This window comes from Gobio gobio, assembly GCF_949357685.1.
Source record: "Gobio gobio genome assembly, chromosome: 11".
Lineage (NCBI taxonomy): Eukaryota > Metazoa > Chordata > Actinopteri > Cypriniformes > Gobionidae > Gobio > Gobio gobio.
The window spans coordinates 52,200,600-52,221,129 of record NC_137104.1 but is presented as its reverse complement, the minus strand read 5'-3'; the positions used below and the strand labels follow the sequence as shown (position 1 = coordinate 52,221,129).

Genomic DNA, 20,530 nt, shown 5'->3' with positions numbered 1-20,530 from the left:
CTGAACCGAAGCGCTTTTCATTTAGATGAAGTGATGGAACAATCAGCAGGGGCCGCTGGGTTTTATTGGGCTTTAAATCCTCCGGAAAACACACAGGGTCAGTCCACTGATACAGCTCAGGTGACTTTACAGTCTGAGAGGGCGCAAAACGTGCATTTCTGGAGAGAATATAGGCGCCCTTTATCTAGGATATTAGATTTAATAATGACTAATCTCCACTTCTTTAATATTACTATTTCTACAATTTACATTTCAGTTGTGCACAAAATTGTGATGAAAGGCTGACGGGCTCCTACTGACAAAATTAACATAACAAAAGATACAATGACAAAAACAGGAGATTTGATGATGAAGGTTTGACTTAAAGGCACCTGAGCTGTGTGTGTGAGTGTGTATGTGTGCGTGTATGTGTGCGTGTGTGTGTTTGTTTTTGTCTGTGTTTGTCTCTCTGTGTGTGTGTGTGTGTGTGTGTGTGTGTGTGTGTGTGTGTGTGTGTGTGTGTGTGTGCATGAGTTAGTGTGAGTGTGTGTGTGTGCGTGAGTCAGTTTGAGTTTCTGTGCGCGTGCTTGTGTGTATGTGTGCGTGTGTGTGCTTGTTTTTGTGTGTGTGTGTATGTGTGCGTGTCTGTGTGTGTGCGTGCATGTGTGAGTGTGTGTGCGTGTGAGTAAGCGTGCGTGTGTGCGTGGCAGCGAGTCAGTTTGAATGTGTGTGCGTGTGTGTTTGTTTTTGTCTGTGTTTGTCTCTGTGTGTGTGTGTGTGTGAATGCGCGAGTGTGTGTGCGTGAGTCCGTTTGAGTGTGTGTGCGTGTGAGTCAGTTTGAGTGTGTGTGTGTGCGCGGTTGCTTGTGTGTATGATGTGTGCGTGTGTGAGCTTGTGTGTGTTTTTGTGTGTGTGTGTGTGTGTGTGTGTGTGCATGCGTGCATGTGAGTGTGTGTGCGTGAGTTAGTGTGTGTGACAGCGTGAGTCAATTTTGAATGTGTGTGCGCACGTGCATGTGAGTGTTTGTGTATATGTGCGTGAGTCAATTTGTGTGTGTGAGTGTGTGTGTGTGTGCGTGCATGTGAGTGAGTGTGTGTGTGTGTCTGTGTGAGTGTTTGTGTATATGTGCGTGTGTGTGTGTGTGTTTGTGTGTGTGTGTGTGTGCGTGTGTGTGTGCGTGCATGCATGTGTGTGTGTATGTGTGCGTGAGTCAATTTGTGTGTGTGTGCACATGCATGTGAGTGTGTGTGTGTGCGTGAGTCAGTTTGAGTGTGTGTGAGTGTGTGTCTGTGTGAGTGCGTGTGAGTGTTTGTGCGTGAGTCAGTTTGAGTGTTTGAGTGTGTGTGTGTGTATGCTTGCGTGTGTTTGTTTGTGTGTGCGTGTGTGTGCGTGCATGTGAGTGTGTGTGTGTGCGTGAGTCAGTTTGAGTGTGTGTGAGTGTGTGTCTGTGTGAGTGCGTGTGAGTGTTTGTGCGTGAGTCTGTTTGAGTGTGTGTGTGTGTATGCTTGCGTGTGTTTGTTTGTGTGTGCGTGCATGTGAGTGTGTGTGTTTGCATGTAGGCAGGACAGAGGTGTTATTTTTTCAAAACAAAAAATACAGTGATAAAACCAGGAGATTTGATGATGAAGGTTTTGATGAATTATTCATCCGTCGTCAAATATGACGGTAACAGATGCATAACCCGGTCAACTCAAGGCTTTTAATTATAATTGGTGTCAAATAAAATCTAAAAATATTTATAGGAAGACTAAAGACAAAATGCTAGTGTTTATATAACTTCCATATATTTAGTTTCCATCAAAACACGTGTCATTAGGTTATAAATACAGGCCAGATAAAAGGAGGAATTTAATAAGGAAGCTGTTGATGTGTTTAAAGCATGTCCATAAAAACATATTCGATGTTGACACGAGATTTTCATTGTTGTGATAATTTTCACACATGTACGGTATATGAGTGAAGCGCGTGTTTCCCTGACGTTTGGGAAAACTGCTTCATTAACTGCACATGTCACGTCTGTATTACACACACACACTCCGCGTCTCGGAGGCTGCGATGACATCACTGCATCTGTGCTGAGATTCCTGCTCTGCTTTACAGGAAGGACGTTGGACTCAGGCGGTTCTTCCCCAAAAGTTTACTGGAGGCAGTTAAGGTGAGCGAACGCACTGGAGTGTTACATGTTCATGTGTTTGTGTGTCTGGCTTGAGTTCAATACTTGGTGTTAAAGTTATTTTGCACGGATGAATCATTCTCAGTGTGTATCAGCCTCTGTTCATCATATAATGGGCTTGTGTCTCTTAAAGCACTCAATGCCACTTTTTGAAGCGTCAGAGTGATTCGACTTTCAATCATTTGTGACTGTAGTGTTAATGGTCCTGAATGACATGAGGGCGAGGAATTGAAGATTTGGGGTGGCCTGTCTCTTTAGTGCTGGTTGTGATGAGGGGGAACTCGTGGAAAAGCTCATGGGTGTTTTAAACTGGAGTGTGTCAGTGTGTGTGCAGCTGGCATAAGAATAGTGTTGAGCGACTCGCTGCTATTGAGACCGTCACACACACCCCTGCAGATGCTCAGGAGAATACTGGGGTTGTCCTCTGACCCTGGGGTCACCCTTAAACATGCACGCGTGTGTGTGTGTGTGTGTGAGGGTGTGCCTGAGTGTGTGTGTGTGTCTGTGTGAGTGCGTGTGAGTGTTTGTGCGTGTGCGTGAGTGTCTGTGTACGTGAGTGTGTGTGTGTGTGTGTGTCTGTATGTGTGTGTGTGCGTGAGTGTGTGTGTACGTGAGTGTGTGCGTGAGTGTGTGTGTGTGAGTGAGTTTCTGTGTGTGTCTGTGCGAGTGTGTGTGTGTGTGTGTGTGTGTGTCTGTATGTGTCTGTGCGCATGAGTGTGCGAGTGTGTGTGTGAGGGTACACGTGTGTGTGTGTGTGTGTGTGTGTGCACGTGCTTGTGCGTCCATGCATTTATGAGTGTGTGTGAGTGTGCACGTGTGTGTGCGTCCATGCATTTGTGAGTGTGTGAGTGTGTGCGTGTGTGTGCACGTGTGTGTGTGTGTGCGCGTGTGTGCGTCCATGCATTTGTGAGTGTGTGTGCGTTAGTGCGTGTGTGCATCCATGAATTTGTGAGTGTGTGTATGTGTGTGTGAGAGTGCGTGTGTGCGTACAGGCATTTGTGAGTGTGTGTGTGTGTGTGTGTGTGAGTGTGAGTGTGTGTGCGTGCGTGCGTGCGTCCATGCATTTGTGTGTGTGAGTGTGTGTGTGTGTGTGTGTGTGTTTGAGTGTGTGAGTGTGTGTGAGTGTGAGTGTGTGTGCGTGCATGCGTGCGTCCATGCATTTGTGTGTGTGTGTGTGTGTGAGTGTGTGAGTGTGAGTGTGTGTGTGTGTGTGTGTGTGTGTGTGTGTGTGTGTGTGTGTGTGTGTGTGTGAGTGAGTGTGTGAGTGTGTGAGTGTGTGAGTGTGTGAGTGTGTGAGTGTGAGTGTGAGTGTGAGTGTGAGTGTGAGTGTGAGTGTGAGTGTGAGTGTGAGTGTGAGTGTGAGTGTGTGTGTGAGTGTGTGCTTATGTGAGTGTGTGTGTGTGTGTGTGTGTGTGTGTGTGTGTGTGTGTGTGTGTGTGTGTGTGTGTGTGTGTGTGTGTGTGTGTGTGTGTGTGTTTGCACGTAGGCAGGACAGAGGTGTTATTTTACAGCCCCAGATTATTCCTCCTCCTCCTCCTGTCTCTCTCTCTCTCTCTGCTCATCAGTCGTGTGGTGGTGTTGTCTGAGAGCTGTTCATTTAGCCGGATTACAGCCTTTAATCAGTTTTGCTTCCTAGAAAATGTTGTAAAGAGTGTCCAGTGTGGGCGTAGAGAGCAGACCGTCAGAAGTGAGGCCATCTGTCCTCCCGACCGCATGGATCAGATTGAGTTGAGCTCTTCTAATAATGCTGCTGTTTGCTTTATTAAAGGGATCGTGAAGATCAGCATTAACTCATCCTTATGTCATTATTATAAAAAGTCAAAAATAAAGGCGTGTCGTAATAAAGCAGGATAAAGTAGGAGAGGCACGTTTCCCAAGATGAAGAAATCCTGCATTGTTTGCTCCGTCAGATCTTCCCCATAATTCCTCCACAGATGTAAGAGCAGATACGGCTGCACTTCCTCTCAGGAAGGGTGGAGCGTCCCTCTGTCCACATGTGTGTCTGATATGATCTGTCTCAGTGTTGAGATTCCCATAATGCCTTGCAGAGCTCAGATGACCTCTAATAGCAGATTAGATCCATTCAGTTGCACATGAGAAGAAGATGAGCATGAGAAGAAGATGAGCATGAGAATGATGTGGGTTTTGAGCTGTTGAGTGTAGAGATGAAGAATATGTTTTATTTGATTGATAGTTGGACTTGAACTTGAATTAGCAGTTTGATTTGATCTGTCCTTCCGTCTATTGTTTTGTTTCTGTTTGTCTTTCATCTATCTGTAGTTTTATGCATCTATCCATCTATCCATTGTTTTGTCTGTCCATCCATCCATCATCCATCCATCCATTGTTTTGTCCATCCATCCATATATTGTTTTGTTCATCCATCCATTGTTTGTCCTTCCATCCATCTATTGTTTTGTCTGTCTGTCCATCCATCCATCTATTGTTTTTTCTGTCTGTCCATCCATCCATCTATTGTTTTGTCTGTCTGTCCATCCATCCATCTATTGTTTTTTCTGTCTGTCCATCCATCCATCTATTGTTTTGTCTGTCTGTCCATCCATCCATCTATTGTTTTGTCTGTCTGTCCATCCATCCATCTATTGTTTTGTCTGTCTGTCCATCCATCCATCTATTGTTTTTTCTGTCTGTCCATCCATCCATCTATTGTTTTGTCTGTCTGTCCATCCATCCATCTATTGTTTTTTCTGTCTGTCCATCCATCCATCTATTGTTTTTTCTGTCTGTCCATCCATCCATCTATTGTTTTTTCTGTCTGTCCATCCATCCATCTATTGTTTTGTCTGTCTGTCCATCCATCCATCTATTGTTTTGTCTGTCTGTCTGTCCATCCATCCATCCATCCATCCATCCATCCATCCATCTATTGTTTTGTCTGTCTGTCTGTCCATCCATCCATCTATTGTTTTTTCTGTCTGTCCATCCATCCATCTATTGTTTTGTCTGTCTGTCCATCCATCCATCCATCCATCCATTGTTTTGTCTGTCTGTCTGTCCATCCATCCATCCATCCATCCATCTATTGTTTTGTCTGTCTGTCCATCCATCCATCTATTGTTTTTTCTGTCTGTCCATCCATCCATCTATTGTTTTGTCTGTCTGTCCATCCATCCATCTATTGTTTTTTCTGTCTGTCCATCCATCCATCCATTGTTTTTTCTGTCTGTCCATCCATCCATCTATTGTTTTTTCTGTCTGTCCATCCATCCATCTATTGTTTTTTCTGTCTGTCCATCCATCCATCCCAGACCTGCCAACATGTACGCATTTTTCGTACTCGGCACGCATTTTGACCCTTTGGTACGCTTGTACGATTCGCTGCTCTCTATGTACGCATTTTGTTGCATCTCGCATTTCGGCGGTTTCAGTGCAGTCTATGACGTTGATTCTGCTGCTGAGACACAGCGTGAAAGTGGAGTGAAAAGCTTTCGGCCAATCAGAGCGCTTCATTTTAACCCTCCGCTTACCTGCCCGCCCCTCCTAGACAATGCTTCAAGCCCGCGCCGAGCGCGTTCGTTTCATTTCAGTGCCTCAAGCAAGCTAGGCAGGCCGGATAACTGCAGCGTGCATGCCATGGCTGAACCGCCTCACAGAGATGCGCTGTTGGCGGTTACAGCCGCGGTTGACTTGACGAAAAATTATATTTAAAAAAAATTTGGGCGAGTGGCGGTTGAACCAATCAAATGGAAAAAAATATATACATTCTTAAATATTATTACAGTGCACTAAGCAAACCTGCAAGCTATGAGCCCAGCTGTCAGTATGGAGGCCTAGCTTCTCGTAGATATTTTAAAACAGCCAGTCATTGTAGTCTACCACTCGGGGAATAGGCATTTAAAACATAGACAGATTATGGAGTGATATAAAAATGGCATCGGGCAATGGCAGCGCGACGCGAGATGTTCAGAAGAACGCAAGAGCTAAACTTCTAAGCTCAATAACATCCACAGCAACAAAAAAAAAAAAAAATAAGGTAAGAAAAATAGTCGAAAAAAGTTGCCCATCGTTTATTAGCAGATGTGCAAGGCAAGCGGGCAAGTTTTGGGGTTGTTGTGGATAATTAAAATGTGAACATGCACGTTGCACAGTTGTGCTGTTGACTTTCAGCAAATTTTAGTGAATGAATAGAGTTGGCGTTTCTGTAATATCAAAGCTCCATAATTAGTTTCTTGTATGATTTTGTTAGGCCTGCTGGTATAAATTAATTAACGTAACTGTTGTGTCGCGTCGCGTCTTGCCACATTCAATGTAGAAAGCATTGCTTTCGTTTGAGGGTGCTTAACTCGCACCAGGTGTAGACAAAAAGTTACCTGATTGTGACAGATGGTCGAATTCACATGACACATTATAAATTAGCATTATGGTCTGCCATAGCCTACCCTATAGTATCAAAAAGACCAAAGCCATCTGATGCAGGGAAGATGAAAAATGGGGATAAAGACAGAGGTAAAGTGATGTAATGAATGAACAGTTTATCAAATTGCATAGTATTAAGATACTAGTAAATGAATGGCAGTTATTTTTACCTCAAACTTTATGCTAGCAATTGTGCTGGGTTGTCTAGAGAGGCACCAGACAGTGTGATTTTGCCTTAATCTTGTCAGATTTTTTTAAACGCATGGAATATCAGTTTTGTATTAATGTTTTACTCTACAGTTGTGTAGTTTTGTGTAGTTGTGTTAAATTATATACATTTTTATTTATTAATTAAAATTCATATTTAATTTGATTAAATATTAAATTAAATGTACATGTAAATTTGTAATAGTCTATTTATATAATAGCAACATTTTATGTCAAATTCAAATAAAATATCTACTACTCAGTTTCATTCATAGTGAAAATATGAAATGTGCCATAGTTTAGTGGAAGATTGCTGCCATCTACTTGAAAACAAACACTTTTGCTAGTGAACACGGTAGTTTGTTATTAATCTTACTATTTGTGTTTAATTTGTCTTTTGTTCTATTTTTGTATGACGTTTAACCATCATCAGCCTTTTTTGTTTATAATATCCTGAACACAAGGATGGGTGTGCAGTAACTGTATAACATTTATGGTCTACTTGTATTTGGTTATGGAGTAACTAATAAATCGTAATTGGTGAAAGTATATTGTGTATATTATGTATTTTAGTGTTAGGTATCTCATAGATTTCTTACTGGTGGGTGGACAACGGTGGAGCGTACATTGGCGGTGGGCTATTGGGCCCGTGGGGGGGGGGGGGTGTACTCATAAAGTTTCTTCAAGGTTGGCAGGTCTGCCATCCATTGTTTTTTCTGTCTGTCCATCCATCCATCTATTGTTTTGTCTGTCTGTCCATCCATCCATCCATTGTTTTTTCTGTCTGTCCATCCATCCATCTATTGTTTTTTCTGTCTGTCCATCCATCCATCTATTGTTTTTTCTGTCTGTCCATCCATCCATCTATTGTTTTCTCTATCCATCCATCCATCCATCCATCTATTGTTTTGTCTTTCTCTCCGTCCGTCTATTGTTTTGTTTCTGTCTGTCTGTCTTTCATCTGTCTGTCGTTTTATCCATCCATCCTCTGGCAGGATTTTACTTTAGCTTGTTTTCTAATGGCTAGTGCTCATGTTAGGGATTTGCACAAACTCCTAAACCTAAATGTATAACTTTGATGCATAACTCGCTCTTCAGAAACATGTCAAATCTAGTTTATTTATCATTTCTGTATTAAAATGTCGGGTTTCAGATGCACTTTATAATGTAATTGTAATGTTATTGGAGTGAACCTGAGCAAGGACTGGTGGTGTGGGACTTCTGCCGATGTTTTCATTGAGTGTGTGAGGTGTAGCGCTGTTCTTTCTCTCTGTGTCTCAGGCTAAAGTGCTGAGGAAGCAGATCCAGCAGACGTTTAAGCAGTTCGCCAACCTGAACGACGAGCAGAGCATACTGAAGTTCTTCGAGATCCTGGCGCCCGTCTACAGATTCGACAAGGAGTGCTTTCGCTGCGCTCTCGGGGTACGGCAGGTCATGTGGTCAAACACTGGCCTTTTCTGCCTCCTAGTGGTCATCGGGGCACTTATATTGGGCTAAAATACACTTTTTTCTACAAAAAATCCAAACCATTGGAAAATGATTTGAGAAAAATGACTGGCCAGAAATATTTCTTCCTGGTTATTTAACAGTAGTACATATTATAGTACATTGCCATATGATTATATATATATATATATATATATATATTATATCAGTTTGTTTTCATTTTGGTGCTTTAATTTGAGAAAAATAGTGGTTCTTTATAAAATTATATACCCAACATCTAGTTTACACACCAGTTTGTGCTTGCCAAGTGTCATTTTTAGACCCTGCTGACACTTAATGATTTTTATTCTTTGATTAAATCTTCTTAATGCGTGCAACATTCTTGTTTATATGTATATCATCATCTCTCTCTCTCTCTCTCTCTCTCTCTCTCTCTCTCTCTCTCTCTCTCTCTCTCTCTCTCTCTCTCTCTCTCTCTCTCTCTCTCAGTCGAGTTGGGTCATATCAGTGGATCTCGCTATTGGTCCAGAGGAGGGAATCAGTTACCTGACGGACAAGGGTTCCACGGTAACTCAAACAACATCAGTTGTTTTTGTCAGTTGCTAGGTTCTATTTATGAATAGCTCCGCCCACAGTGAAATGTCATTGGTCGAAAATAGTGCCGCACATCACCTTATACTAAGACTGAAAGATTCTGATAATGATACAATCTGCAGCATTGGCATTTTCACTGGTAAAAAGCATTAGTTGTCCAGTTGAGAGTTAATTAATGCACTTCACCTGTGATCTGGAACTCATAAGGATTTCCTGTATATCATCACCTGTGTCTCTCTCTCTTTCAGCCGACACATCTGGCCAACTTCACACAGGTGCAGAGCATCCATTACTCCTGCGTGGAGGAGAAGGAGAGGAAGGGCGTCTTGCAGCTGGACGTGGCTGGAGCCGCCGAGGTAAACGTCTCTCCAATGAAGCCTGTATGCGTGTTTGTGATGAAGTTTCAGCGAATGAACTGAGGATCTACTGTTGTGTTGAGATTGTGTGACTCTGAAGGGTGTAAATCCAGCTCTACCCTTCGCTGACGGCGCTGTAATTTCAGACCAGCGCTGTTATTTTGGTTTCTCTGTCTGCACTTTTCATCAGTCTTTCTCTTTCTCGTTCTCGTTCTGGCTCTCTGTCTTTTGGACAGCATTTTTACTCTGATTTACACACTGTGGCGGATTCGTTAGGCTCGTTTAAACCGGTATTGTTATTGTTAACTAAAACTAAAAGTTATTTTAAATAAATAAAATAATTCTCGGCAATTTAAATATATCTGAAATAATAAAATGTATATATTAGATTAGATTCTTATAACTTTTTGCCTTGGTAACTAACAGAAAAATTGTACTAAACTAAAACTGAAATAAAAAATAAATTGAAGATAAGTAAAATTATTTAAAAAAAACTAATAAAAATGACAAAAGCACAAAACAAAATGTGTACAATTTTAACTACAATTTAAAAAAACTTTAATTAAGTTATTCTAAGTTACTAAACCTAAAGATGAAATAAACGAAACCTACAGTAAATAGAAATATTACTAAACTTTTATCTAAAATGTTTAAAACTTATTTTAATTACGTTTTTGCCAACATTTCCAATTTTTTTTAAGTTGAAGTACAAAAATTACTACAGCTAAAACTAAAATAAAAGAAATGAAAGCTAAATAGAAATATTTAAAAATAATAATAAAATAACAAAAGTACAGCAAAATTACTACAAATTTGAACTAAAATGTGTATACATTTCCCATTTCTAAGTTACTAAAGCTAAATTTACAAAAGATTACTGAAGCTAAAACTAAAATAAATGAAACCTAAATAGAAATATTACTAAACTTTTACCTAACATTTTAAAAACGTATTTTAATTCAGTTATTTGCCAACATTTGCAATTTTTTTTAAGTTGAAGGACAACATTACTACATCTAAAACTCAAATAAAATAAATGCTAAATAGAAGTATTTTTAAAAAATAATAAAAATGACAAAAGCACAGCAAAATTACTAAACAATTTTAACTAAAATGTAAGCATTATATATATTAATTCAGTTATTTGCCAACGTTTCCCATTTCTAAGTTACTAAAGCTAAATTTACTAAAAGTACTAGCTAAAAATAAAATAAATGAAACCTGAATAGAAATATTACTAAACTTTTAACTAAAATTTAAAAAACTTATTTTGATTCAGTTATTTGCCAACATTTGCAATTTTTTAAGTTGAAGTACAAAATTACTACAGCTAAAAATAAAATAAAATAAATTAAAGCTATATAGAAATATTACAATAATAATAATAATAAAAATGACAAAAGCACATAACAAAACTACTCAAATTTTAACTAAAATGTAAAACATTTTTTATTTTAATTCAGTTATTTGCCAACATATATTTTTTTTTAAATTAAGGTACAAAAATTACTACAGCTAAAACTAAAATAAAATAAATGAAAGCTTTATAGAAATATTTGTTAAAAAAAAAAAAAAAAAAACATAAAATTACAAAAATGTTAACAATTTTTTTTAAATATATATATTTTATTTCAGTTGTTTGCATTATAAAATAAATTAAACCTAAATATAAAAATATTAATTATTAAAACTTAAACAAAAACTAAAATGAACATTTGAAAAATATAATTCAAAATATTAATAAATACTATAATATTAATAATAATACCAAAATAACACTGATTTAAACAGTCTTTTTGACCAGTTCATTAAAGATCCGGTTCATCCAGAGTCACTACACTTTTAGCATGCAGACAGCAAAGACGACAAAATACAAAGGTGTTGTGTATTTTATTGTCTGTTATTATTATCTCATCACATTAAAGAATCACACTATATGGAAACACTGTTGTGGGCGTGTCTGAGAGCACTTGTGGGCGTGTCTCCAGCCGTGTGTGTGTGTGTTTTTGGTCTTTGCAGCTGGTCTCTGCTGTAGCTTGACGTCATCATGTGGCTGGTGTTGTTGATAATGGCTCATTGTGAGTCTCTCTTCTTTCTCGTAGCCTCTCACCATCAGCACGCCATCCTTCGCCACCGCCGAGAACATGGCCGACCTCATCGACGGATACTGTCGACTGCTCAATGCCGTCAGCCAGTCCTTCATCGTCAGACCTCAGAAAGGTACGTCGTCCTCACACTGCTGCATTGTGGGATGTCTGTATAGTAGTATAGAGGCAGTAAACTGATGAATGGGCCGTATTGAGTGGAAAATCACAGCTGTCCATTTCAGTAAGCTCAGCAGGACACAAATAAAAGTCATGTAATACATATATAAATATAGTCCAGTGGTGTAGAAGAACACTGGTAGTAAAACATGTGTTGGGGTGTGTCCTGTTCTCCTGTTTGATTCGTCAGCTGATGTTGTGTGTTTCTCTGTCCTACAGAGGGGGAGAGAGCTCTTCCATCCATTCCAAAGTAAGTCATGACTTCACTTCACTGCCGTCCCTGAGCTGTTTATAAACTGTCAGGCAGGATATTCATTTACTTTGACCACCCGCTAAAGCTTAAACACCATCAAACCAAGACTAAACTAAAGACTGGGAAATTAGCTGTGTGTGATGGATCAAACATTCACTGTATATTTGTGATAATCTGACTAGAATGTCATGATGGTTTTAATAATTGTTTTTTTTTGCCAAAGAAGTTTAGTAAAGAACATGAAATATATGTATAGTTTTTTGTTTTTTAAATAATATTTTTCCCAGGCATACTTCATTATTTAAAAGTAAATTATATATATATACACACACACACTGTCAAACGGCTGTCAAACGATTAATCCCGATTAATTGCATCCAAAATAAAAGTTTTTGTTTACATAAAATATATATGTGTGTGTGTGTGTAATGTGTATAATTATTTTGTATATATAAATACAGACACATTAATGTATATATTTAATAAATATTTGCATATATATATATATTAGGGGTGGCACGGTTCACAAAATCCACTGTTCGGTTCGTATCACGGTTTTAGGGTCACGGTTTTCGGTTCTGTACGTTTCTTGTTGTTGTTTTTTTTCATCGTTAACACTCCAGAAATTTACTTCAGCATATGGTATATATGGCTTAATCATCCACAATTTAGAATACAGTATTAAAAAATTGTTATATCAAGTTGTTTCCTAACTGGCTGTCTACCGAGTCCGACACTTTGGCATAACATTTTTCATGTTAATCTTAATTTTGATCAGAACAATGCACTGTGGCTTTAATTCAGCTGACCTGATTAACAAATTTCACCATGAAGTGTTCCGTGTGTTTCACAATCACCATATGACATCCAGCGCTGTGAAAAAATAAAATACACGAAAACACAACACTGCTAGAAGTTTTTGCCCAAACTTCGAAGGCATGTTTAAATTATTAAAACTAGAAGCATATCTTAACTTATAAATGTTACATTTATCATGTGAACTACTTATATACAACATGTTATATATGCATGTGTGTAGGCCTATGAGACAGAGCGGAACAGGTCGCATTCGCAGGAGATGTATATGCTACCCATCATAAAACAAAGCATGAGACAGACAGGGGTCGGAGGAGAAGACCGGAAAATGTGACTATATTTGTCTGTATTTGCAATACACGAGCCGCGGTTCAGCTGCGCAAGACAAACATTGCCAGTGTGTGTATGCGCAACGGGCGCGCGCGGCGCGGCTCCCGCTCTCCGCCCCGCATCTGCCCTGCTATACGACACTGGCGCATCCTCCAACAACTCCGGGCAGCCTTCCTTATCTCTCCCACTTGCATTTCTACACGTGACGTGACCTGCAGCACTCCACTTTTACTCTACTGTATGTCCACACACACACACACCTCTTATTTTGCGCGAAAAGGACATCCACTGTCTGAGGTAATGAGTCGAACCGTGCGACGCACACACTCCGAACCGAGACAAGCGAACCGAATGGTTCGGTTTTTTTCCATGTACCGTGCCACCCCTAATATATATATATATATACATACACATTTTTCTTAAAGGAACATGCCACTATTTTTGAAAATAGGCTCATTTTCCGTCTCCCCTAGAGTTAAACAGTTGAGTTTTACCGTTTTCGAATCCATTCAGCCGATCTCTGGGTCTGGCAGTAGCACTATTAGCATAGCTTAGCATAGATCATTGAATCTGATTAGACCGTTAGCATCTCGGTCTAGCGTCTGTCTTAGTACACGATGTAACTACAGAAGAGTCAAGTTTAAAATAGGAAAAATATTGAAACTCTTTGGTAATTTTTGAGTGAGATGCTAACGGTCTAATCAGATTCAATGATCTATGCTAAGCTATGCTAAAAGTGCTACCGCCAGACCCGGAGATCGGCTGAAAGGATTCGAAAATGGTAAAACTCAACTGTTTAACTCTAGGGAGTCGGAAAATGAGCCTATTTTCAAAAAAAGAGTGTTCCTTTAAATACATGCATGTGCGTGTATTTATATAAAATATTTACATAAAAACGTATAATATGGATTAAGTTATAATGCATATTTTCAGCTGGTACCAAACAAACGCTCACGTTCTCCTGAAAGTGGTTGTTATGTTTGGAGAACTGTGTTTTGTTAGAGTGTTCATGGAAACAACAATAATCACCATTTTGTTCGTTAATGAAGTTGTTTTTCCTCAGACTGGCCAACAATGAGAAGCGGCTGGAGGGGATTCGGGCAGGAGTTCGTGCCATCTCTGTTTCAGGTTAGACACGCCTCCCATTTATCTGATCCATCAGGTTTACTGGACTGATGTCCTGCTGAGCATTCTGGGTACTGACTCTCCAAAGAAGAATTCACAGACTTTATTGATATCTATAATACGTTTATATCAAAATATGATTGGCAAGGGGCTCGTTCATTGGAAATCTGTGGGATTTTCAGCTGTTTTATTGTTTAATTTCATAGCTTAACACTTCAGCATCCAATCATATCCACAATGGATTGACTCAAGTCCCGTCCTACATTACATCCTGCTAAAGATTTGGTTTCACTCTGAAGTATTACAATGAAATGCATTGCGAATGCAGTTTCTCGTAGTCTTTAAAGCGTTTCTGATGTGTTCCAGATGTTGGGCTGTTTTCTGCAACATCTGCACACATTTAGAGATCATCATCACTTGTTTTCCAGATGTTTGGTATCTTTAGCTCATGAATGTGTCTGCTGTTTATAAGCTGTTTTCAGCACAACCCAACCCAAAGTCTCTAGCCTAAAGGCATATTTAAATGAAGTCTTTCTCGTCCTTTTCGATGAAAACATGCTTCATTTTTATTATCACACTATCTTCAGCACTAATTTCTGGGTGTGTTTGCACCTTTACCTGTCTTACATTATTCATTTAGTCAACAAAATGCTGTCATTTTTGGTGTGAAACGACCTGTTAGTAAAAGTCCGGTTCAGTGTTTTGTCTCGGAGCCGGAAGATGAATATGTTTGCTCTGTGTCCATTCCTCCCTCCATATTCTCCTGCTTTGCTTACTCTCTTTCTCTCCCCATCTGTCGTTCTTCACTGAAGACTCTGTGGCTCAGACGCCCACCAAAGCTGCTAAAGCTCGACGCTTTCTCCTTCCGTTTGTGCTCTGTTCCCATGATTCTCCTCCTAAGGGTACATGCTGTTCCTGTGTGTGTTTACACTAACCCTCACCTGCTCTCCACCCTAAGCACATATTCAATCTGTCTCTCATGTGTTCATACCACAGCTCTGATTCCTGATTGAACCAATCTCCTCTATAGCTGGAAGATCTTTTTGAAAGCTAAAGTGATTAAAGTATGCAAAGGTCTCTTACAAGGATGTAGTTTCTACATCCCTGACAATCAAATCACATTCTGCCTCACATGTGTTTACTGGCCACACCTCCTCTGTGACTCCGCCCCCAGCACACATGTGTTTACTGGCCACACCTCCTCCGTGACTCCGCCCCCAGCACACATGTGTTTACTGGCCACACCTCCTCCGTGACTCCGCCCCCAGCACACATGTGTTTACTGGCCACACCTCCTCCGTGACTCCGCCCCCAGCACACATGTGTTTACTGGCCACACCTCCTCCGTGACTCCGCCCCCAGCACATGTGTGTTGCAGATCTTCTGTTAACTGCACAAAATGTTGATTTATCTTAAGGTTCAAATCAGATGCTGAGGTGTCAATCATCTTCAGTCTCTTTTGTCTGACTTTGATTAATGAAGAAACACCGTAAACTCACCCCAAAATCCCCAAAATAAATAATTATATTTTGCATAAAAAATTAGGCCTATTTTAGTATTTTGTTGTTGCTTATTTTGCTTTTTGAAATTAGTGTCATGTCAGGAAAGCACATTAACTGTAAATTCTCTTTACTGTGAAACTTTTTTGATTAGTGTAATATATTAACAAAATCTTCTAAATCCTCTAGTCCATAATCTATTTATTTAAATAGTTATTAAATATTATTTACATTTATTTAAAAATAATAATAAATAAAATGAACACAATTTTTTACCATTTACTTTACAATTCAAAAAAATAAGTTGCGTTCATTTGAATATATTCTGTATAATTTATATATATATTAGGGCTGTCAAAAGATTAATCGCGATTAATCACATCCAAAATAAAAGTTTGTGTTTACATAATATATGTGTGTGAACTCTGTATAATTATTATGTATATATAAATACAAACACATTCATGTATATATTTAAGAAATATTTGCATGTATATACTGTATATACATTTATATAATTTATATTATATATAAATATAAATATTTTATATATAAATATAATACATTTTTCTTAAATATATACATGCTTGTGTGTGTTTTTATATATAAATAATAATTATACAGAGTACACACACATATATTATGTAAACACAAACTTTTATTTTGGATGAGATTAATCGCGATTAATCTTTTGACAGCCCTAATATATATATATATATATATACGTGTGTGTACATTAATATATAATTATATTATGAAAAGATAATTATATAATAAAATAATATAATTACTGTGTGTATGTATGTATATGTGTGTATATTAGGGGTGTAACGATTCATCTACTACATCGATGTATCGATTTATTTTCTTATGATCTAACTACATCGATCTGTGCTCGGCAACTTGGCCTTCCGGACGACATATATCGATCTAACATCGTTTTAAAAGGTAATCAATCGATTGTATCGATCATAGGAAATAACGCATTGGATTTAAGCACGTCAGACTTTATATGGATGTTTTTTCTTAGCACTTTTAATGATAAAGGCGTTAAACGTTACTCGATTCAGTCTGCCTATCTGTGACATCATCGCAACGCACCAGCAGCAGCGCTCATTGAAATGAATGGGATTGTGTCGCTTTGTCGCTGCGTGTCGCTGGCCGTGTGAACGGGGCTTGAGAAAAAAAAACATCGCATGGCAGAGGAGAAGCCAACGAGCGAGAAATGATCAAGCCACCAGGAGAAAGAGCTAACGCTACCTGTACTTTCAACCCTTGCTAATGTTACCTGTGCATTCCTGACACCAGTGTGCCAGTAGAGCGAGTTTTAGCACTGCTGGAGACATAGTGAACGCACAGAGAAGTGTTCTGAGGTCAGATCATGTTGATATTGTTGAAAAAGAAATCTGTAGAGTCATTGAAGAGTAGTTGGTTACATTTTATCTTTTGTTAAATATTGTTTGTTTATTAAACTGAGAGTAGTAGCAGGTTCAGCCAGTTTATTCAACCTGAAGAAATGTTGGTTGCACTTTATTTTTTATATTAATATTGTATTTGTATTATTTTAATGTTGAAACACAACAGCAAAAGTAGCAGGTAAACCTACTATTAATTAAACCTGAAGAGAAGTTAGTTGCACTTTACTTTTGATAGTAATATTGTAATATTTTTATGTTGGAAAACAAAAGCAGAAGTAGCAAGTTAACCTACTGTTGAAATGTTGGTTGCACTTACTGTGCTTTTATTGAAAATGTATTGAATATTGAAAATGAGAGCAGAAAAGGTTAACTTCCTGTTAATTCAACCTAAACTGTTGGTTGCACTTTATTCAAATAAAATTTGAATGCATTTGCCATTAATTGTTGTTTACTTGTTTGTTTATATCCATAATTAATTGATATACCGGATTCCCTTACAAGAAACAACAGGAATCTAGGAAACTTCACCTGCACTGACCAGTATCCAGATATTTATTTCAGTCACACAATTTTTGGCTAAAAAGTTACTGAATCGATTTCAAGTCACTGAATCGTTTCGGATCGTATCGTTCTAAATGAACCAATATCGTCCTTGAATCGTATCGACAACCTCAAATCGTGATACGAATCGTATCGTTGTTAAAACGAATCATTACACCCCTAGTGTATATATATATATATATATATATATATATATATATATATATATATATATATATATTATAAAAAAAGATAATTTATATTATATATGATAAAAAATAAAAAATATGTTTCAGTAATAATACAATATTTTACAGAAAATGTTCTAAAAGTAGTGTTCATTGTCTTTTTGAAAAAATAACATTTATTGAGTTTTATTGCTCATTTTTCTAATTATGTTAAATTGTAAAAAAAACCTGCCTCCAAATATTATTTTTTATTATAAAAATATATATAAATACTAATATATACAAATATTTAAAGCACTGAATTAGACCTGCGGAGGAAAGGTACAATACAGTGAAGAGAATACAATATTTTACAGACACTTTTCTAAAAGAAGGGTTTATTTTCTTTATGCTTGTTTTTTGGGGGGGTTTAGTGATGAAATAGCAATGGCAGTTTTTGTGAAAGTCACCCAATTATTTATAAATAAAGTATATAAATGCAGGTATGTTTTTACTGTGAACTGCGCAGATTTGGACCCGTGGCAGAACAATACAGGCAGAAGTGTGTCCACGTCCCAATTGAATCTCATCCCACACATTCCTGCAGCACGTCTAACCCAATATAACCGCACTAATGACTCCCAGAACAGCATGAACAAAACACATTTACTGCAGGAGCTGCTCACACAAACCAGTTAACCGCTTCAGATTCATGACGGATGTGTGTGTGTGTGTGTGTGTGTGTGTTCATGCCTGCTGATGAATTAACCGTTCTCCTCTCTGATCCTCTCCGTTCTTTGCATGCTCTCCTCGGACCCGCAGAAGATGGTAGTGGAGACGGTAATGTTTGTGATCTTCATTTCACACTAACTCTGTGTGCATTTGAAAAAGTTACTTGAATGTAGACAATCTGTTTCAGTTTAGTTGGACTGTGTAAATGTGAGATCTTGCATACTTGCTCTTTTCATCCCTGCATTCCTTATGAGACAGACTTTAAAGGTGTAATTATTTAGAGAAGAGACTGACCTCTCCCAAAAACAAACACGCCGGACTAAATCTGTTTTGCATGAAGACGAAAGAGTCACTTCCTTCCCCTGGCTTTCTCAAGCACAACCACAGAGCTGCTCTCCGATTGGCCGGTTGGACAGACAGAGCTGCTCTCTGATTGGCCGGTTGGACAGACAGACACACAGATTAAGTTCAGAGGGTTTAAAAGAGAGAAGTGCATTTGAGGTTGTGTGTATGTGTCTTCATGGAGGAGTTTCCTGGCTTGTTTTCGGACGGCTCTAGTTTCTGTAGTGGAAGGTTACGTGTGTGTTTCGGGGTGGTGTAGTGACAGAGTGGGCGTTTTTTTTGGCCTGTGTGTGTGTGATACTGACCACTGCTTCTGTCTCCTTGCAGAAACGGATGACTACGCAGAGATCATAGATGAGGAAGACACCTACACCATGCCCTCTAGTAAGTACCCTCACTCGTGCCGTCTGTGAAGTGTGTATAAGTGCTGTCTCCTGGGATCCAGATCTGGACAGTTTCGGAGCCAAATCCTGACCTTTTTTTCCCCCTGTCTGGCTCGTTTGGTTTGTTGATGTGGCGGCAAATGCAATTTAAAGTATCCAGCTTAGACATTCCAGAAAACTCTCTGGAAGCTCATGCAGGATTCATCCGAGAGTTTGTGTGGAGGTTTGACTAATCTAGATTAAAGCAGCTCATGCTTGGGCATAATTCAGATGCAACTCTGCAAGGGAAAATGAAGTGTGTGTGTGTTTGGATTGGGCTAAATCGGACACAATTTGCTTCGGGACGTCCTTAAAAGTATTTTCTATCTACTGTAAAAATGCAAGTGTTCTTTTGGGTTTGGAGTTTAACCTAAATTGGCTTTATATCAACACACACACTCTTAAAAATAAAGGGGATTTTCACAGCAATGCCACAGAAGAAATATTTTGGGAACCTTTCAGTGATCAGTTCCTAAAATAACCTTTTTTTTCTGTGTGTGACGAACATTTTTAAAACCTTTTTCCACTATAAATTCCATTTTGTGCAATGGAAAGGTTTTTCATGGAACCATCAATGCCAATGCAGAGCCTTCATGTGTAAGAGTGTATAAGTCAGTGATGTGATGTGAGGTGTGTGTGTGTGTGTGTGTGAGTCAGCGACCACAGACGGCATGCACACTAACATTCACGAGTGTGTGACCTGTACAGACAATCACAGGATTCTGAATGACGACTGAATTTATTGCGAGTGTGTTACAGAACATTGAATGAATATTTGCCATTATCTTCTCACACTGAAAAAAAAACTGCTAGTAAATTTCACAAATAATTAGAAAGAAATGGCAAGTAATTCATTAAATTAAATTGTGATGAAGAACCAGGGCTTGACATGAATCTCCAGACAGTAGCCACGTTTACATGCACACTTTTTTTGTCATTCCGATTAAAATCATTCCGATTGAAAGATTCGGTGGACTGTTTACATGAGACGTGATCTAAACCGATCTGGTGTTTACATGTGCTGATGCTTTCAATCGGGATCATTTTGTGACATGCGCACACAGTTTGTCTGCCACATAGATTCGTAACGTTGCCAGTTATAGTAACTGCGACGTTAGTGGATCAATAGTTCTGTGTTGGTAATTTTTATATTTATTTATTTTTCTGTGGGCGGAGATGCAGTAGTTTAACCTAATTTATGTCCTATACAATGGCTATTTCAACAGCTGTGATGAATGCGGACTCAAAATTAATTCAATTCGTTTAATTTGAAAAACACAAAATTAACAATAAAATGCACCCAAATTATTAATAAAAACATAGGATGTATGGTGAAACATGAATGAAGCATTCAAGACGTGCTCAGCATCATTACTAACGTTTAAATATTTCAGATGATATACAAATATACCATAATCACAGAGGTATAAATATTAACAAAAGTAATTAAAGACTGTGGGTAATGTTACTTAACCAATTTGAAGCAGTTT

The 20,530-nt window shown here is 38.5% G+C and overlaps 1 protein-coding gene across 9 annotated transcripts in view; it reads left to right on the top strand.

The window, feature by feature from the left end:
- ptk2aa (protein tyrosine kinase 2aa) overlaps positions 1 to 20,530 on the top strand; it is a 155,918-nt gene that overhangs the window by 101,447 nt on the left and 33,941 nt on the right. For 3 of the 9 annotated variants that reach the window (XM_079828404.1, XM_079828406.1, XM_079828405.1), the window contains 8 exons: positions 2,080 to 2,134; positions 8,018 to 8,158; positions 8,672 to 8,749; positions 9,025 to 9,132; positions 11,235 to 11,352; positions 11,616 to 11,646; positions 13,859 to 13,923; positions 18,946 to 19,002. In XM_079828404.1, coding sequence (XP_079684530.1) covers positions 2,080 to 2,134; positions 8,018 to 8,158; positions 8,672 to 8,749; positions 9,025 to 9,132; positions 11,235 to 11,352; positions 11,616 to 11,646; positions 13,859 to 13,923; positions 18,946 to 19,002 — 653 coding nt within the window. Of the gene's footprint in view, positions 1 to 2,079; positions 2,135 to 8,017; positions 8,159 to 8,671; positions 8,750 to 9,024; positions 9,133 to 11,234; positions 11,353 to 11,615; positions 11,647 to 13,858; positions 13,924 to 14,732; positions 14,823 to 18,366; positions 18,385 to 18,945; positions 19,003 to 20,530 lie in introns of all 9 variants that reach the window. The other 6 variants (XM_079828400.1, XM_079828397.1, XM_079828402.1 and 3 more) reach the window with 3 other exon arrangements.